Source organism: Schistocerca serialis, chromosome 9 (assembly GCF_023864345.2).
Source record: "Schistocerca serialis cubense isolate TAMUIC-IGC-003099 chromosome 9, iqSchSeri2.2, whole genome shotgun sequence".
Lineage (NCBI taxonomy): Eukaryota > Metazoa > Arthropoda > Insecta > Orthoptera > Acrididae > Schistocerca > Schistocerca serialis.
In genome coordinates, this window is record NC_064646.1 from 363,913,305 (window position 1) to 363,929,229 (window position 15,925).

A 15,925-nucleotide genomic window follows, 5' to 3' on the forward strand; every position below is an offset into this window, starting at 1 on the left:
TGGTTATACCTGGGAGAAGCAATTCGTAGCACACCACAACGTCGCTGTTCTAGCAGACGCGTAACATTATCTTCTGTGGGTGTGCGCAAGTCTTTGTACGTGGAGTCGCTGCTTTGTTTGCGCTCAACCGTTCCTTCCTTTGCCTTATGGTAGAATAAAGACAATACAGGATAGGAATGATCGGTGTTGTTCACGAACCAAATGATGACGAGCAAGCAGATATGCACATGGGTATCGATTTTGTGATTTTGACTTTGAGTATGCGGTACCCATATACTCGATGTTTGAACCTCCCCCACTGCTTGAAAATTTCGCACCATGGTCCAGTGATGACAGTTCATCACATTTGCTAGTTCTCGTGTATACTGGCGTGGATCATTGTGGGTTAACACGCTTAAACGACCTTTATAGTAACTCCGAGAGCATTTCTGAACGTGGAGAGTCAACAACGTCAAAACGATCCTCCGTAAAACCATTTTATTACCATGCTCTGTCTAATGGCATTGTCCACATATGCGACGCAAATGTTTATGGTTGTCTCCGCTGCTTCACCCCTCTGTTGGTATCAAAGAAGAGACCATTTTAGAAATGTTCCGATTTCTCGACTTGACACTTGATTTTGTAGCGTGCACAGCTCCACTCACTTAAATACCAACAATGAACTGCAAATAAAAAAGAAATGACAGTCGATGAATGAACCCAAGAGCAACCGAAATATCAACAAGCTAAACAAACACGCTACGAACTGATGCATCAACCCTTTACTTAAATATGACTCAACGACTTTGAAAGCGGAGAGGGAACTATCCACTACAATGGACGAAACCCAGCTGCATAAGGAAAGGAGGGACTTGTGTCAGTGCGGCACCACACCTGGGATTTTGTTTACAAGACAAATATTTGTTTGACATTAGCTGGGGCATGATTTTAAATGACATGAATTTGTTCACAAATAAGGCAACATATGAACCCAAATAGAGTTTTATTTCGAAATATAGATATTAAACGATGGAAGGAAATTGTTCTTGTTCTCACTTTGTTGTATTTTTATTACATTGCTTGTCCTGTTTTCAGATGTTTCGATGTAAATCCAGTACGCCATGCTACCAGTTGAGCGATGTGTCCATCCAAAGAAGGACACGTCGTGTAATAAGTACTGACCATTCCTCCTGGGACACCGTGTTGCTGAAAACAGGAGAGGACCGAAAATCGAACCTTGTGGTACATAGTGTCCGATAACGCGGCTCATAGAGAGCCTTTACGAAAGGCGGCAGGTGACTGGCGTCTAACGCTGAACGCCAAAGACCCATCCGTTGTCCATCAAGGAATTTCCTCTCGGGCTTTAGAAATTCATTCGAAGCAAAAGAATCTAGTGCGCATTGGCTCTCAAACGCATACCTTACGAGATACGAACACTCCTTCATCTTTGATATCTGCAACTGTGAAACCCATCCGTAATACTGTACCAGTACTGGTAGGTCTTAACTTATTCGCTTTAGACAATTTTTCCTTGTTTTTGTGTGCAGGGTAGAAGTCTAAGGCGCCTTGCCACAGTTCGCGCGGCTGCCCCCGTCGGAGGTTCAAGTCTTCCCTCGGGCACTTGTGTATGTGTGTTTTCCTTAGCGTAAGGTAGCTTAAGTTAGATTAAGTGGTGTGTAAGCCTAAGAACCGATGACCTCAGCAGTTTGGTCCTATAGGAACTCACCATCAATTTAAAATTAAAAAATGCAATCAACGCCTTGTTTTCGTTCATACTACCGCCTCTCAAAATATGGGAAGCAAAGAGCTTGCAGTAGTAGAGATTTATTTCGCAGTGACGAAGATGAAGAAGTGCTCATAGCTCTGAAAGCGATATATTTTAGAGCCCATGTTTACTGGACTCTTTCTGCTTCGAATGACTATTCCTATTATATCCCTGAACACTGACCATTGCTCGAGGGACACGGTCGCGAAATGGAAACCACAGTGAAAATCAGATGAAGTTTTGCACAGGTGTGTTGGGCAGTGTATCTAGTATGCCCGTCGATCACGTTACGTCGTTCTTTTTAGTTCTGAGCACACAGGGAGCACATAGATACCTAGAACAATAGTGTCTCCTGCCAAGTACGAGGGTCTGGTGAGAAATTTCGCCTGAGAATATGCAGCCAACATTTCATAACGGTCGTGCGTTTACTTGAGTCTCGTCTCTGCTCACATGAACCGCTGGCTATGAAGACAACATTTTGTTACAGACAACGAAGCTGTAGGCCAGCGTAGAGAATTGGCGGAAAGCACTGGTGGCTGCCTTGTATAACGAGGGTATTGGAAATTTGGTCTAACGCTATCACAAACGTCTAAGTTGGATCGAGGACTATGGAGATGAGTAGCTGGAAGTTGCAGCTAACTGATGCAAAGAAATCAGTTTCGATTTTCACTGTGGTTTCCATTTCGCGACCTATCGTTCCTTACTTTCCTCCTGTATCATAAACAGGAGAGGACCTATTCACCATACCTTCTAGGACTTCGTGTATGTCAGAAACAGGAGATGACCGAAAATCGAACCCGTGTTCGATAACTTGAAGCGCCGCTTATAGCAAGCCTTTGTTTTGTTTTAGGGCGCAAAAACAAGTAGGGTCACACGCGCCCATGTCAGAACTGTAGAACACGGAGACAAAGAGAGGAGTTAAAAAACGACTACTCCTTAATCCCAAACGATGAAAGAGAAGACAGCTAAAAAAAGGGACGTGGAGTAAGGTCTATAAAATACGCGATAGAGAAACGGACGTGCTGAACTAAAAATTAAATGGTCTTCGCCATATTGTTACGACGGATAAAAAGTAAAACGCCGTTGACAGTGCTCTCGTCGTTCACTAAAACGAGCGTTAACTCAGTCGGCAAATACAAACGATTACGTGTTGTTGTTGTAGTCGTTGAGATTGGTTTGATGCACCTCTCCATGCTACTCTATCCTGTGCAAGCTTCTTCATCTTCCAGTACGTACTGCAACTACATCCTTCTGAATCTGCTTAGTGTATTCATCTCTTGGTCTCCCTCTACGATTTTTACCCTCCACGCTGCCCTCTAATACTAAATTGGTGATCCCTTGATACCTCAGAACATGTTGTCCATTCCGTTCAACTGTTCTTCCAAGTCCTTTGCTGTCTCTGACAGAATTACAATGTCATCGGCGAACGTCAGAGTTTTTATATCTTGTCCATGGATTTTAATACCTACTCCGGATTTTTCTTTTGTTTCCTTTACTGCTTGCTCAGTATACAGATTCAATAACATCGGGGAGAGGCTACAACCCTGTCTCACTCCCTTCCAAACCACTGCTTCCCATTCAACGAGAACGTAAGGGATTAAAAAAAAAAGAGCATTTCGCCAGGAAATGGCAAACCGTCAAAGATTGAGCGCAGTGAGTACAGATTGTTGGGGGAGCTCCACTTAAAGATGGCGGTGGCTAAAAAGACAGTGATCGATGTGCAAACTCGCTAAAATGATCTCCTCACGGCGAGAGGCCTAATAGCCCGGAGCTTGTTCACGTGAAGGGAGGCTAGTGGTGATGCCAAAGAGACACCACTTGCTGACAGACGGCAACACAGAGACCATCTGAGTATAAGAACTAGCGGGCTGAGGACTGCAGCCTTGGCAGCAGCGTCAGCGGTCTCGTTACGTGTCAGACCGACGTGACCACGAACCCACGTAAATGTCACAGTGGCTCCATCAAGAGTGAGCAAGTGACGGCTTTCCTGGACCCGCTGCACTAAGGGGTGGTCGGTGTACGGCACTCAGAGGCTCTGACTGTGTCACCGGATGTACTGCGTGGCCTGATACAGGGCGAAAAGCGCTACTGTAAATACTGTTCCGGAAGCCGATACCGAAAAACGTCGGTGCCGATGACGGAGGCACACCCGACAGCACGATCGGTCCGAGAGCCTTGAGCCGTCGGCACATGGACCGTGCATCCGGTCGGTAATCTTTCCGAACGTGCAGAGCGATATCTGGCATGTCAGGTATTCTGAGCGTGCGTCTGAGCGTTGACCAATGAGACGGCACAACGCCACCTACGTCACACGCACGCCCTTCAGTACAAGTTGTGAGGCGCCACATTGGCATTCATTTCGAGCCTATATGTATACATGCCGTTTCTGAGCACCAACAAATTGAGAATCACTGGAAAACCCGTTGTTAGTTGCGTGATTCGTTCCAATAAATTAATGAGAAACATATTCATGGCAAAAGAATTATTGTGACGAGCGTATTATGAGAGTAGGCAATTTGAAGGCAGCGACACGCTGAGGATCCACCCAAAACGCATTGTTCTTGGTACAGTTTCTTATAACTAAATTTCAATTAGTAACACAATTATCTACGATTAACGTTATCAGTAAGGGGCAACATAATATGATTAAGAGCAAGACGCATACTGTTGGTTTAGTGTAATGAGTAGCGTCTCTGTCCGGTAAAGGCGTCGCGTCTTAACACTAAAGGATTTTTTTCCTAACATTCGCGTTTTTATTAGGCTCTGATACTTTACTATTAGTGTAATGTAAGTATGTACTACATTATGTGATGTTATGTAAATGTAAGTTCACCTTTCTTTGAGGGGTGACTTTGTTCGATTGGCTTAATCTACAGGACAGGTTGCGCAAGTTGTATAAAGACATTTTGCTTCTTTTTCTTTTACGCTTCGTAATTCACATGTCCTCGTTCCTCAGCCCGCTAGTTCTTATACTTCCTCAGATGGTCTCTGTGTTGCCGTCTGTCAGCAAGTGGTGTCTCTTTGGCATCACCACTAGTCCTCCCTTCACGTGAACAAGCTCCGGGTTATTCATTTTAGCGAGTTTGCACATCGGGCACTGTCTTTTTAGCCACCGCCATCTGTTAAGTGTTAGGTAGGAACAGTGATCAAGTAAGACTGACCCTGGGGTTGTACTAAAATGTGGGAATGATTGGGAACGATGAATGAATGTTTATCTTATGTGGAGAAGTATTCCAAATTTGTAACGCACTGTTTGTAATGGAACTTTTATAAGCCTGTGTCCTTATTGATTGGACATGGTACGGTACTTTCCTTTTCGTGTACGATGGAGGAAATGCGCGTTTTAATAGAGCTAACGTGGGAATTTTACGCGTGCCAATTGAGTAAACAGTGTGATTTACGAACTTTGAACGTCGCTCAACTGCCGCTGGAGTGCGTTCCGATCGCGTATACCACGTTGGGGCCCACGTACCGTATGCACAAGTTGCATCGTTCCTGAGCGTTCAGCAGCAAGTTGAACTTGGAACGCTCAACGTTAACGTTCGACAGCACGGCCCGTGTGCCGATGGTTTTAGAAGGGCACTGAGGGAGCAGATGACGCAATTGAAAAGACTGTGTCACCGGATGTACTGCGTGTGCTGATACAGAGCGAAAGGCGCTGCTGTAAATACAGAGCAGTGTTCCGGAAGCCGATACCGAAAAACGACGCTGCGAATGACGAAGGAATACCCGACAACGCGATCAGTCCGAGAGCCTTAGGGAGAGCGGGCAGGTGATTGGCAGCTAACGGTGAACGAAAAAGACCCGTTCGCTATCCGTCGAGGAATTTCCTCTCGGGCTTTTAGAAAGGCGTCCCGCGGGCGACAGGCGTCGCAGCGCCGAGCGCGATCCCTGGGGAAGACGCGACTCTCCCTCATCGCCTCCGGAAGGTCTCCGCGAATGCCGGGCATTCTTGCGGGTCGCGCGGTGACCACCCCCGCCGCTGCCTCCGAGACGGCGCGTCACGGCGCAGGTAGCCAACCCCGGCGCGCCTCAATGGGGAGGGGATAGCGGGCAGAGCGCCCGGCAGACGCGGCGGCAGCTCAGTGCTCGTCCGGCCGGCCCGCCGTGCACTCCCATGAGCGCGCGCGCCCGGCCTGTCCCACAGAGTGCGCCTCAGTCCGCGCATGCCCAGCTGCGCACTCTGCCTCGGCGCCGACGGCCGCGACCGGTAAGTCCCGGCCAGAGGAGCCCGCGCCGGCTGCCGCCGCAGCCGCTCGCCGGCGAAGACGCAGCGCTCGCCGAGCCGTCCTCTCCTCCAGCCACCATACGCGAGTGCGTCGGTGTGTGTGTGCGTGTGTTCGCGTGTACGCGCACGTGTGCTTCCATTATGGACATGCGGCCGCCGCTAGTTTTTTACGGTGCGACGACGATTCGGACACGGTACAACTCGTTACCGAACCAGTTGCCTCGGTGGCAGTCATGGGAATGACAAGCTGTAGGACAAGTTTTCGTTTGCTGGATCATCCGGAACACAGATCTTACGGCCAGACGTGGACAGTGGGCAAACGAGATGAGGAAGCGGGAGAGAAAAAAGTGGAAACATGTGAAACGTACTGTGCTCCAAAAAGACGCCGAAATGTCGCCAGGTGATGTGCGAAATGTGGGGAGCGTTTGTTCAGAGTGTTCCAGGAGGAAAAATACTTGCTCTGAGACGTGTTTGTACGGATAGTTCTCGACGGAGAATATCGTATTTCTGAATGTCTTTTATTTACACTGCAACAGCTTTATTTCGGAAACAAAAACTATGTGCTAGTAAAACAACAAATCACAACATGCTGTGTTTTATTAATGTACAAACAAACCGCAGCAGTTCGCTATCAGATTTATCTGACTACTTTCGTTTGAAGTGAAGCATCTTCGGACATTCGTTGCCCTGGTAGCTAGACGGTAAGGATTTAAAGCACTCCTCGGCACTGTTGCCAATCAAAACACACTAAATATTGACGGTGCTTTAAATTTCTGAAGTATTGCCACCAAGATAATGAATATTTGAGAATGTCCGCGTCAGATTAGCGAAACTAGTCGATTAAATCAAATAGTATACGGCTTGTAGCGGTTTATTTCTACATTAATTACAGCGGTCCCACTTTCGCACGCAGACAGTATCTGCGTTCGCCCCGTTTCATTGACAATTTTCTATCAAAAAATCCAACAACTAATTCCGTTCTGTTTTGTAGCTCGCGGGCATTGATATTGTGCTGTTAATCGAAGCTTTGGTTTCCGTATTTGCTTAAAATTCGTCCCAGATTAGCTTTGTAGCAATTCGCTATAGGAGGTCAGAAAGGCAGTTGGTTGTCGGCAGCATTTTAAAATTTGAATTTTGCTGGAAGAGACGTAATCGAAAAAAAGCAACGACTTGTTAGTTTAATATCCGCTTCACCATTCTCATTTCTTGCTGTTTGAAACAGGCCTGTCACGGAAACCATTGAGAATTTAGGTCACGGTATCCACTTTAAAAGCGTTTAACCTATTGTCGACTTTCGTACGTCCGTTTTCTTACAGATAACGTTTACAGAATTTTTAAAAAAAGTAGATGTGCATGATACAATTTGTGGTATATCTCACGGATTATTAAGTTCGTTAGGCTTAGCAGTGAAGAAAAGGCTGAACTCATGATACGAATAAACATAGTACATCAAAATAATCGAACAAGGAATATATAACTTAAAAATTCTGTTAGGTATTGTGAGAATCACTATCGTGTCATGGATGTTATTGTACACTAACATTTTCGATAATGATTACCGGAAGTAATTTCGAATATTCGTTGTGCCTTCGCGTTCATGGCACTACAGTTGGTGATTAGACATTCGTGGATACTTTTCTCTTGAATCGTGTGGAGGGGGAAAAAAAGGACTGATTTCTCTGGGAAATTTTCGTGCCGTTGTGAGCTTTCATCGCATCTCCAGTATTAAAGCACGATACATCGCTTCGGTCTTGTCTCAAAAGTGAGTGATAGTTACAGAGCTTCTTGAGCTCCTGTGATTGTCCCATTTCTGATATTAATTGTGAGCAATACGTTTACGTATATCTGCCGTCGGTGTATAGGTGTAATATTGGCAGCGAAATACCGCGCAGTGTGTTCCACAATCGGCACAACAGAACACTGATTTCTCGAGAAGGAACGGCAAGTGAAGACCGAAAGTCCCACAATCGGCACAACAGAACACTGATTTCTGGAGAAGGAATGGCAAATGAAGACCGAAAGTCCTACGGCAGCTCAATACTCCGATTAGATGAACTTGTGTAGCATCGTCAGCTGATCAGAAAGGGGTGCGTTTCCGGCACAGTTGACTGCAGATGGTGTGGCGTTTCTGATGTGTGCAATCGGAAGGTACTGGTGACGGCAACACGTGTCGGATATTCGACTGTTCTGACGGTGGACTTGTCACTCCCGTCAAACGCCTTTGCTGTATCAGAGCAACTGGAAAACACACGGCAAGTACAGCTACAGAACTGTTTTTTCGCACGCTGATGATTTTCAGTATTAGTGCACCTTTTACCAGGCCCGTGAGTAATACTGCAGGTTTGGTCGCATGCCTCATTAGCCTTGTATAAGTCGGTGCCTAGCCTAGCACGAAGTCACCAACAGCCATTCAACCAACTGATTTACAGTGTCAGTTATAGCTGTTTTGCTTCAGTATCGAGGTACATAATCAGAGTATTTCAAAATCCAACCCGATCACTTGTTTTCTTATCTCATAACCGTTGTCCGGTCACGGTCATCTCTGCGGATGTCTTATAACCTGGTGCAACACTAGTCCCACGTTTCATTCATGATTCACCTGGGCAAATTTAAAAGCTCCGTCTGTAGCGGTATAAGGGGTTTGGGGCGGTCTCCGCAGAAAGCGTGGATATGGAAACTGTCCGCCCCCACTCCCCACCCTCGACCTTTCGCAACAGGAGTACGAATCAGCATTCGCCGCATCACGTCACGTGACCGAACGTACTTGCAGTCAGCTGCTTGTGTGGAGGCGAGACCTCAGCCGCCACTATCGCCGCGATGCCGGGCGGAGCAGATGCACGCGCCGGCGACCGCGCGTCTCGTGCGCCGTGCGTTACCACGCCTCGTCCTCTGCACACTGTTTCCTTCATCAGGCACAAGCTGCTTAGATAGCAACACAGTCCGGTATACGTCGGTGTGCAGTCACGCTGAATTATGTGCAGGTATTTTCACATCCTCGCGAGTCTGTAAGCTCTTACTTTACCTAAATTTCATTCAACACATCTTCCACAATGGCTTAACACTAAATAAAATTAATTGAAAATAAGTAGCAACATCAACAGCTCATGCCGTTTTCTTTGCGGGCCACAGTCAGCCAACAGTTAGTAATTGACAACATTTCGCCATTTAATTCGAAATGTTGGTTATGTCCACTATCGCAATTTCGGGTTTCGAGCCTTTCAAGGAGACTTGAAAACAACAAATGTGTAAACCATAAAGTATAGCTTAACGTCATCAAATGTACAAAGTACGTGACACATCATCCCTCAGCACTTGTCAAACAGGTGACGCAAAAATTCGCCAAACATACTAGTTTTTTAAAATGTTTCTCCTCCATTCTGAAGAGTAGAGTGGGCTGTTTTAAATCTAACCTTTTGCAGGATCACGGTTGTATTCAGCGAATAACCTGTCGGGCTGGCAGTATAACAAAAGGATTCCCAGTTGGGGACAAATGATTTGATATATATTGTATAAAACAGATGTCTTGTCACAAAATGCGAGAACAGGCCATATACAGAAGCGATACATAACATTGTACACATTTTAGAATTCTGTCACGTCCTGTATTAATGACAGTAGACCGCAGTACCACAATACACACGACCTTGTCCAAACAGGTAATGGTAGACTAATCGGCCTAGGGCAGACGGTTATTCAAGTGATTAGACTGAAAGACAAATCACTTCATATCTGAGAAACAAATGTGGTCTTTGGCACAATAGCGCCACGTTAAGGATAAAAAACAAGTAAGTTATTCTGTTGGCGCTCTATATACGTACTAAACAGCACGGTGATATTAATTAGCATTTCACAAGAGCACCATACATTGCCGTTGATGTTATTAAAATATCAACCTTCTGAACTAAGTGTATTGCAATACAGAAACCTCTTGCCAGCGGGTTGTAGACCCTATCACTAAAATTCTGTTTCGTCGTACATCACAGACATTGTAAAGCTTCTTGGACCCTGTATTTTCACATACGTTTTTTCCGTTGTGCTTGAAAATGTCCCCAAAGCGAGAACTGAAATTGTGGACATAATAAAATATAATCACAGTCAAATACCGAAAATATTGTCACTTAGGAAGTTAATCCTTCTGTATAGAATGCACGCCCTCGTATTTGTCAGGTTAGGATTATTTCTTTGTACATTAATATGAAAAACACTGACGGTTGTCCATATAGTTAACAAAAATCTACAGCAGACGAACTTTGATCTTGTGTCACCTTTCTAGTAAAGGTCATTACTAGAGCCAACCAGCGAAAGTGAATTGTTCTTTTTCAGTACCAATTTCAAACTTTCTCTCCCGATGTACTTTACCTGCTTCCGCTCAGTAAACATAATTTTGTCGAAGGTTTGCCTTTTTGTTACGCCGAGAGGACCAATTATCAATATTTTGCATGTATGGAGTGTTGTACCTCCTTTCATGCACTTGATAAATTACTTTTTTGCCAAGCAAAGACTCTTTAAGCTACGTACAAATTGTTTATTCTTTTACTGGTATTCAGGAAGTAGCTCACCAGGAAGGACATTATTATCAAACAGCGTACATATTGCATACATGGATGCGATTAATGCCATTGTAAGATCAGTTTCCTTTTATAATTTCTTTTATTGTCCAACGTCATAACTACGATGTTACAACTATCCAAATTTTGTCCACTCTTGTCAGCTTCCTGAGGATGAGCCAGCTCCTGAATTCTGGCGGAAAAATAAATATTTTGTACGTAGCTTTAAGGCATTTGCTTGTCAAAAATGAAATTTGTCGACAAAATTACTGTACGAGGAATTGGATTTAGCAAGATTGTATGTGGTCGTTAAGAAAGTGTACGAAGTAGAACAATGAAAATTCTAATGGTAACAGAGTATCCAGTCTCTCTTTAGAAACACCTAGAGCGCACAGGGAACTTTGGCTAGAAACGGATTTGAGAGGTAACCCACTTGCCGAGGGCGACCGTTTCACCGCTACAGGGACGAACTGTAAAAGAAAATGCTACTCTCTTACGGTTGTGGTGGTTACTACATTTGTAATAAACTAACACAGCTATTGTAGTAATGGCATGTGCACTTCAGTGGACAAGGATACACCAACAGTGCAATGTGAAACGTAAATGCTATGCCTTTCGTGTCTACGTAAGTGCTGGGCATTGATACAACACCTTTTGTGTCTAGGTAAGTACTGGACATTGATACAAAATTAGTTGGCTACAAGTCCAGTAATTAGCAGAGCGATAGTACATCACTGTAGCAATTCTACCGAGCAGACGCGAGAGAATGGAACGTATTGTTTCACTTTTTTGTTCCTGCCGCTGGACATGGGTTCTTGTTGAAGCCATTATCTGCCTGTGGCTTTTATGTTTCTCGGGAGTTGTCAGGGGAATGTACCGGCACCTTGTACGCGCTAGTTGATGGTGAAAAATGTTTAAACGGACTTACAGGAGCCAGTAATTAATAGTCACTTCATCGCCATGCGTCTCTCTATCTCGTTACTGCAACCCTATCAGATACGGCCGTTGTAGAACAACCTCAGCTTTGTTCGGAATGTCGTTTTTAGATGACAGCGCTGCCGTGTCACAGTTAACATAACGCCCATTTCTCCGTTTGAAGGAGCTGGTCTACTTGTGGTTCATATATATAAGCTCGTATACGGCTACTTCGAGTATGAAACACGCGTTTTTATTTTTACGCTGTTGATCTGAGGCACCGAAAAGTTATAAAAACGTTTTTTAAATTGTTGCTAATGGCAAACCAAGAACTGATAGTGCACAGTAGTTACGGGTTGTGATTCTAATTCTTTCATTCAGTGTTCATATATATTAATATTTCTTATTTTGTACGTTACGGATCTCTTTGAACTTCATGGGTATTATCTCATCAATATTTTTCAGTCAGACAAAGTTTCATTCACTGTTGTGCTGTTTCGTTACACTGACTTTCAGACTTTTATGGTTCATAAGGTGGCTTCATCTGTCTTTATATATTGGAAGCGGGACTTCTTCGGGATATTTTATGCTGTGGTACCGTTTCCTGACTTATATGCCATTGCAAGGAAAAAACAAAGTTTTACCATTCTGGGCATCGCCAGCAACTGCGGCGAGCAACGTGAGCACGCTTGGCGTAACAAAGACACAACATTTTCTTCTCAGTGTCACTCCGAAAACTAATTCAGTGTGCGACGATATGGTCACGCTCCCTGGTTCCTTCACGCTGCAATCATGTGTCACATTAGTAAAATATCTCTCACTGTTTTAGGAATTATTCGTCTCGTGCTTTACTGTGTAGATTCGAAAACAAAGTATTCCCATTAGAAGCGCCGTTCTTTGTTGATTCCTTTAAATCTCGTTATTGGTGGGAAATACAAGCTACAAATGGTGTATGTGAATACTAAAGATATTTTAAAGTGCTGTTTACAATATGCAATAGCTAACACTGTCAATGCAACGCTACACCTACGTGCGCTGTGAGTCCATTGAATACCTACAAATGCAATGATGTATACGTGAAAAAGGCTAGCAAACCCGCACATAAACGAGGGTAGCACATTGACAATACTGAACAAAAAATACCATTGAACATTAGATAGTTAACTGAAAATGTCAAGAATGTTGCTGTTTATATATGTTTGGATGTTAGCCCTCAAAAAAAGCTTTTGTAAAATGGTCTGATGCCTGGACATTTCTAATGTAACTCACTTCAATACAATCGTTGTTTCCTGAAGTCACCCGTGTTGAGATGTTTCTCACTGAAGTGCGAAATATACAGCGCTTTAGATGACAGTGAAACGCGTCCATTCTTAAAGGGCGGAGGTTAACAGTTAATACATAATGGCTACATAAATGAATTCGTATACGCAGATGTTTCTTGCAGAGTCCCCTAACGACATGACGAGTATTTAAACGGGAAAATGCTACACCACTACTCTTTGTAAGTGGCAGCTGCGACTGGATTCTCTCGCTATGTGTGGGCCATTCGCCACAGTATTTTCCTTGCCTTTTTGCTCCTGCTCGGTTTACGAAGGCTTATGTTTTCCGGAGGACTGCTTTTCGAACTCAGCAAAGATCATGGAGCCAAGCTGCCTGCTGTAAATGGCGAACGGAAATCATTCCTTGCAAAACACTCGCTTCCTGAAGCGAGGTAATGAGCTTTCCACGATTTTCTGTAGTTCTGAAAGCTGTTGCTAGGGAAATCGAATGAATACCTTCCGCTGTAAATGATGGTAATTACCTTGTAATTACGTACCTATCCCTTTCCGCGCCCGTACACATTTGATCCTATAAAGTAGCCACTGATTTCGCTAAACACTTGAAGGTTTACACGTAGCCTGAGTAGAAAAAAATTATGACAATGTAACTGAAACTGCTGGATCACATTTCATGCATAGAGTTTCTTGGACTGACATGGAAGTGCGTTATATAAGATGTCGCCCTCCTAGTATGCTAGAAAATGTTATTTTTAAATTAATTAATCTAGATAACTATAGTGAAAATTTTACTGTCCGTTCGCAGTCAGAATGTCATTTTTTTTTTTTTTGGTCAATTACTACTTGTCTGAGTGTGATACAGGGGTATGTATAGTCTTCTTGAATGAATGTATTATCATGTTCCATCTACGTGTTCGACAATAAATCGCTGAGACACACAATAAAACACCATCTAAAGAGTCATTATATATAATAAAACAAGAAGCCGTGTTTTCCTCAAGGAAGAATCTGTGAAATTATGTTTATTGTAAGGTTGTAGTTACTACAACGTGCATCCAGTACAATAGTTGAATGTCAGTGCAAGCAGGAATGAGAACATCAGAATTTAAAAGATGCTGTTGTGTTGGATATTTTGTGGACATAGGACCAAGACTAGTATGCATAAGGTGTTCAGTGCTTGTGTTGACTTTCGTTTACTCGATACACATCAGGTGTACAAGTTTCTCAGTTGCAAAACAGTAACTTGCCAACATGGGATAGATGAAAGATTTAAAAGTATGTATTTGTGCTTTGCCGGCAGCACGGTCGCCGGTATTTTTCGGTAGGCTTGGTAATTCTATATGCTTATACTTGGAGCGTTTTATGCCTACACTAAGACATGTATATCTTTTCATTCGGGATCCATTTCATGTATACAGTGCTAACCCTCGAGCATTGCTTCCGTATACCAAATTCTTGTATAAATGTTACAGTATTAAACATATTAAGAGGTGTATCGAATAACAATTAATAGTGGCCTTAGTGATGATTTATTCTTACGTTGTAGCTAATGGCTTCGATGATCACATGAAGTTTCTCTTGCATCTTTTATTTCGCCCTATGCATACATAATTTTTTATTTTATTTTTTAGCTCTTTACTACATATAGTGTGCAGTCACATTATTAGATTACAATGTTTTGTTTATGACTGTCTCATATTCTCGATAAATGTTGCATAACCTGTCAACTGGGCAAAAGAAGCACCGCGCTATATAAGCACTTTTGTAGATTTATAATTGACTGCTGACATCTTTCTACTCAATGGCTTCAGCTTTGCCCCACTCTATTTCTGTATTGTTCGAAGATTTTCCAAGTTTTTTTATGTGAGTTTCTCGGTTGCTCGCCAGAAATTAAATTACCATATTGTAGTGCAGATATTTTTCCTCTTGGTTGCTGAATTCGTCTATTACATTCGAACTCATGCAGAGGTAGAGCACACATATAATCAGTGTCTGCATTGCTGCAAGGCTGTTATTAATATTACCTACAAAATGTACACGTGTGAACCGGAAACGTAAATCTAATTCATTTAAAAGCGACTCACAAAGTCACTAACAACGACATTCGTAGTCTGTAAATCGCAGTTTTTGTTTAGGGAATGGACGTATCGCACTTTAAATAATTTTTAGAATCACTGTATGCACATTAACGACGTGAGGTCTTGTCCTTTATTTGTATTCTGTGGAAACAGCATTCACGGTCTCCGTTTCTTAAGTATACTCCATGGTGGTAGCTTCGGGTGAATCGTACGGTAAATACTCTGCTCTGGAGATATTTTCCTGGCGTCTCCTATGTGACATCACTGAAACTTGTAAATTAATATCTAATAATGACAGACATGCTTCATGAACTAGAAAAGAATCGTCGATGTGAAGAAATTAATATTTTTGATACATTGTGTTTCAGGGAATTAGGAAATGCGGTTAAGACCTGACGTCCCGTCGCTTTGTGTTTGATCTTAGGAGAGGAGCGAAACCGCCAGGTACCACTGCAAACACTTTCACTGTAGTGTGTGGGAAGTTACCAGGAGAAGGTGATTGATGAATGAATGTAAAGAAAGTCAATCTGGAAAATGTGAGAAAACGTGAGCTTTTACTTACAAATATTAGTTTTGGTTAAAGGACGAAGCATTTCCAGCCTTGAAGGCTCTTATTCAGTTAGCAGTTGTGCAGACTCGAGATACAGATAATTTACGTTAAAAAAATTACATTGTATTCTCTTTCGCAGGTTAACGTTTTGGTAACTATTGAACGAATATCCAGTGTAATGAGTAAATCTGTGTTTTTGCAATGTAAATGATCTGTTCAAGTCTGCGCAGCTGTTAACAGAAACAGATCAGTGGGAAAACAATTAAGCGCCTGAAGACGTTCTTACACGGATCGAAACACTTCGTGTTTTAAACAAAAACCACTTTCTTGAGTGAAGGCTGATGTTCGTTTATTTACATCTCTTAGAACATAAACCAGTCACGTTTCCAGCAATAGTCACTGTGGATTGAACGTTTAAATTTGCTTGAGTGACAGACCGTTGGGTTACTCTATAAACCGTTCAATTTCGATTATTCACGATACTCGACTTTAGTCACTTTAGTCGGTCAAATAACTCGCAAACTTATGAACCTAGGTTGATGAAGCACTGTGAATCATTTACATATCTTATGACGACTTAATGACG

General features: G+C 43.1%; 1 protein-coding gene across 3 annotated transcripts in view; it reads left to right on the plus strand.

Annotated features, from left to right (window-relative positions):
- Positions 1 to 15,925, plus strand: part of LOC126418644 (extracellular serine/threonine protein kinase four-jointed) — a 1,345,623-nt gene that overhangs the window by 1,295,092 nt on the left and 34,606 nt on the right. Inside the window, exon 1 of one of the 3 annotated variants that reach the window (XM_050085505.1) lies at positions 5,848 to 5,954. The exons of 1 other annotated variant lie outside the window; for it this stretch is intronic. In XM_050085505.1, coding sequence (XP_049941462.1) covers positions 5,911 to 5,954 — 44 coding nt within the window. In that variant the 5' untranslated portion in view covers positions 5,848 to 5,910. Of the gene's footprint in view, positions 1 to 5,847; positions 5,955 to 8,814; positions 8,954 to 15,925 lie in introns of those variants that run through there. One more of the 3 variants, XM_050085507.1, reaches the window with a different exon arrangement.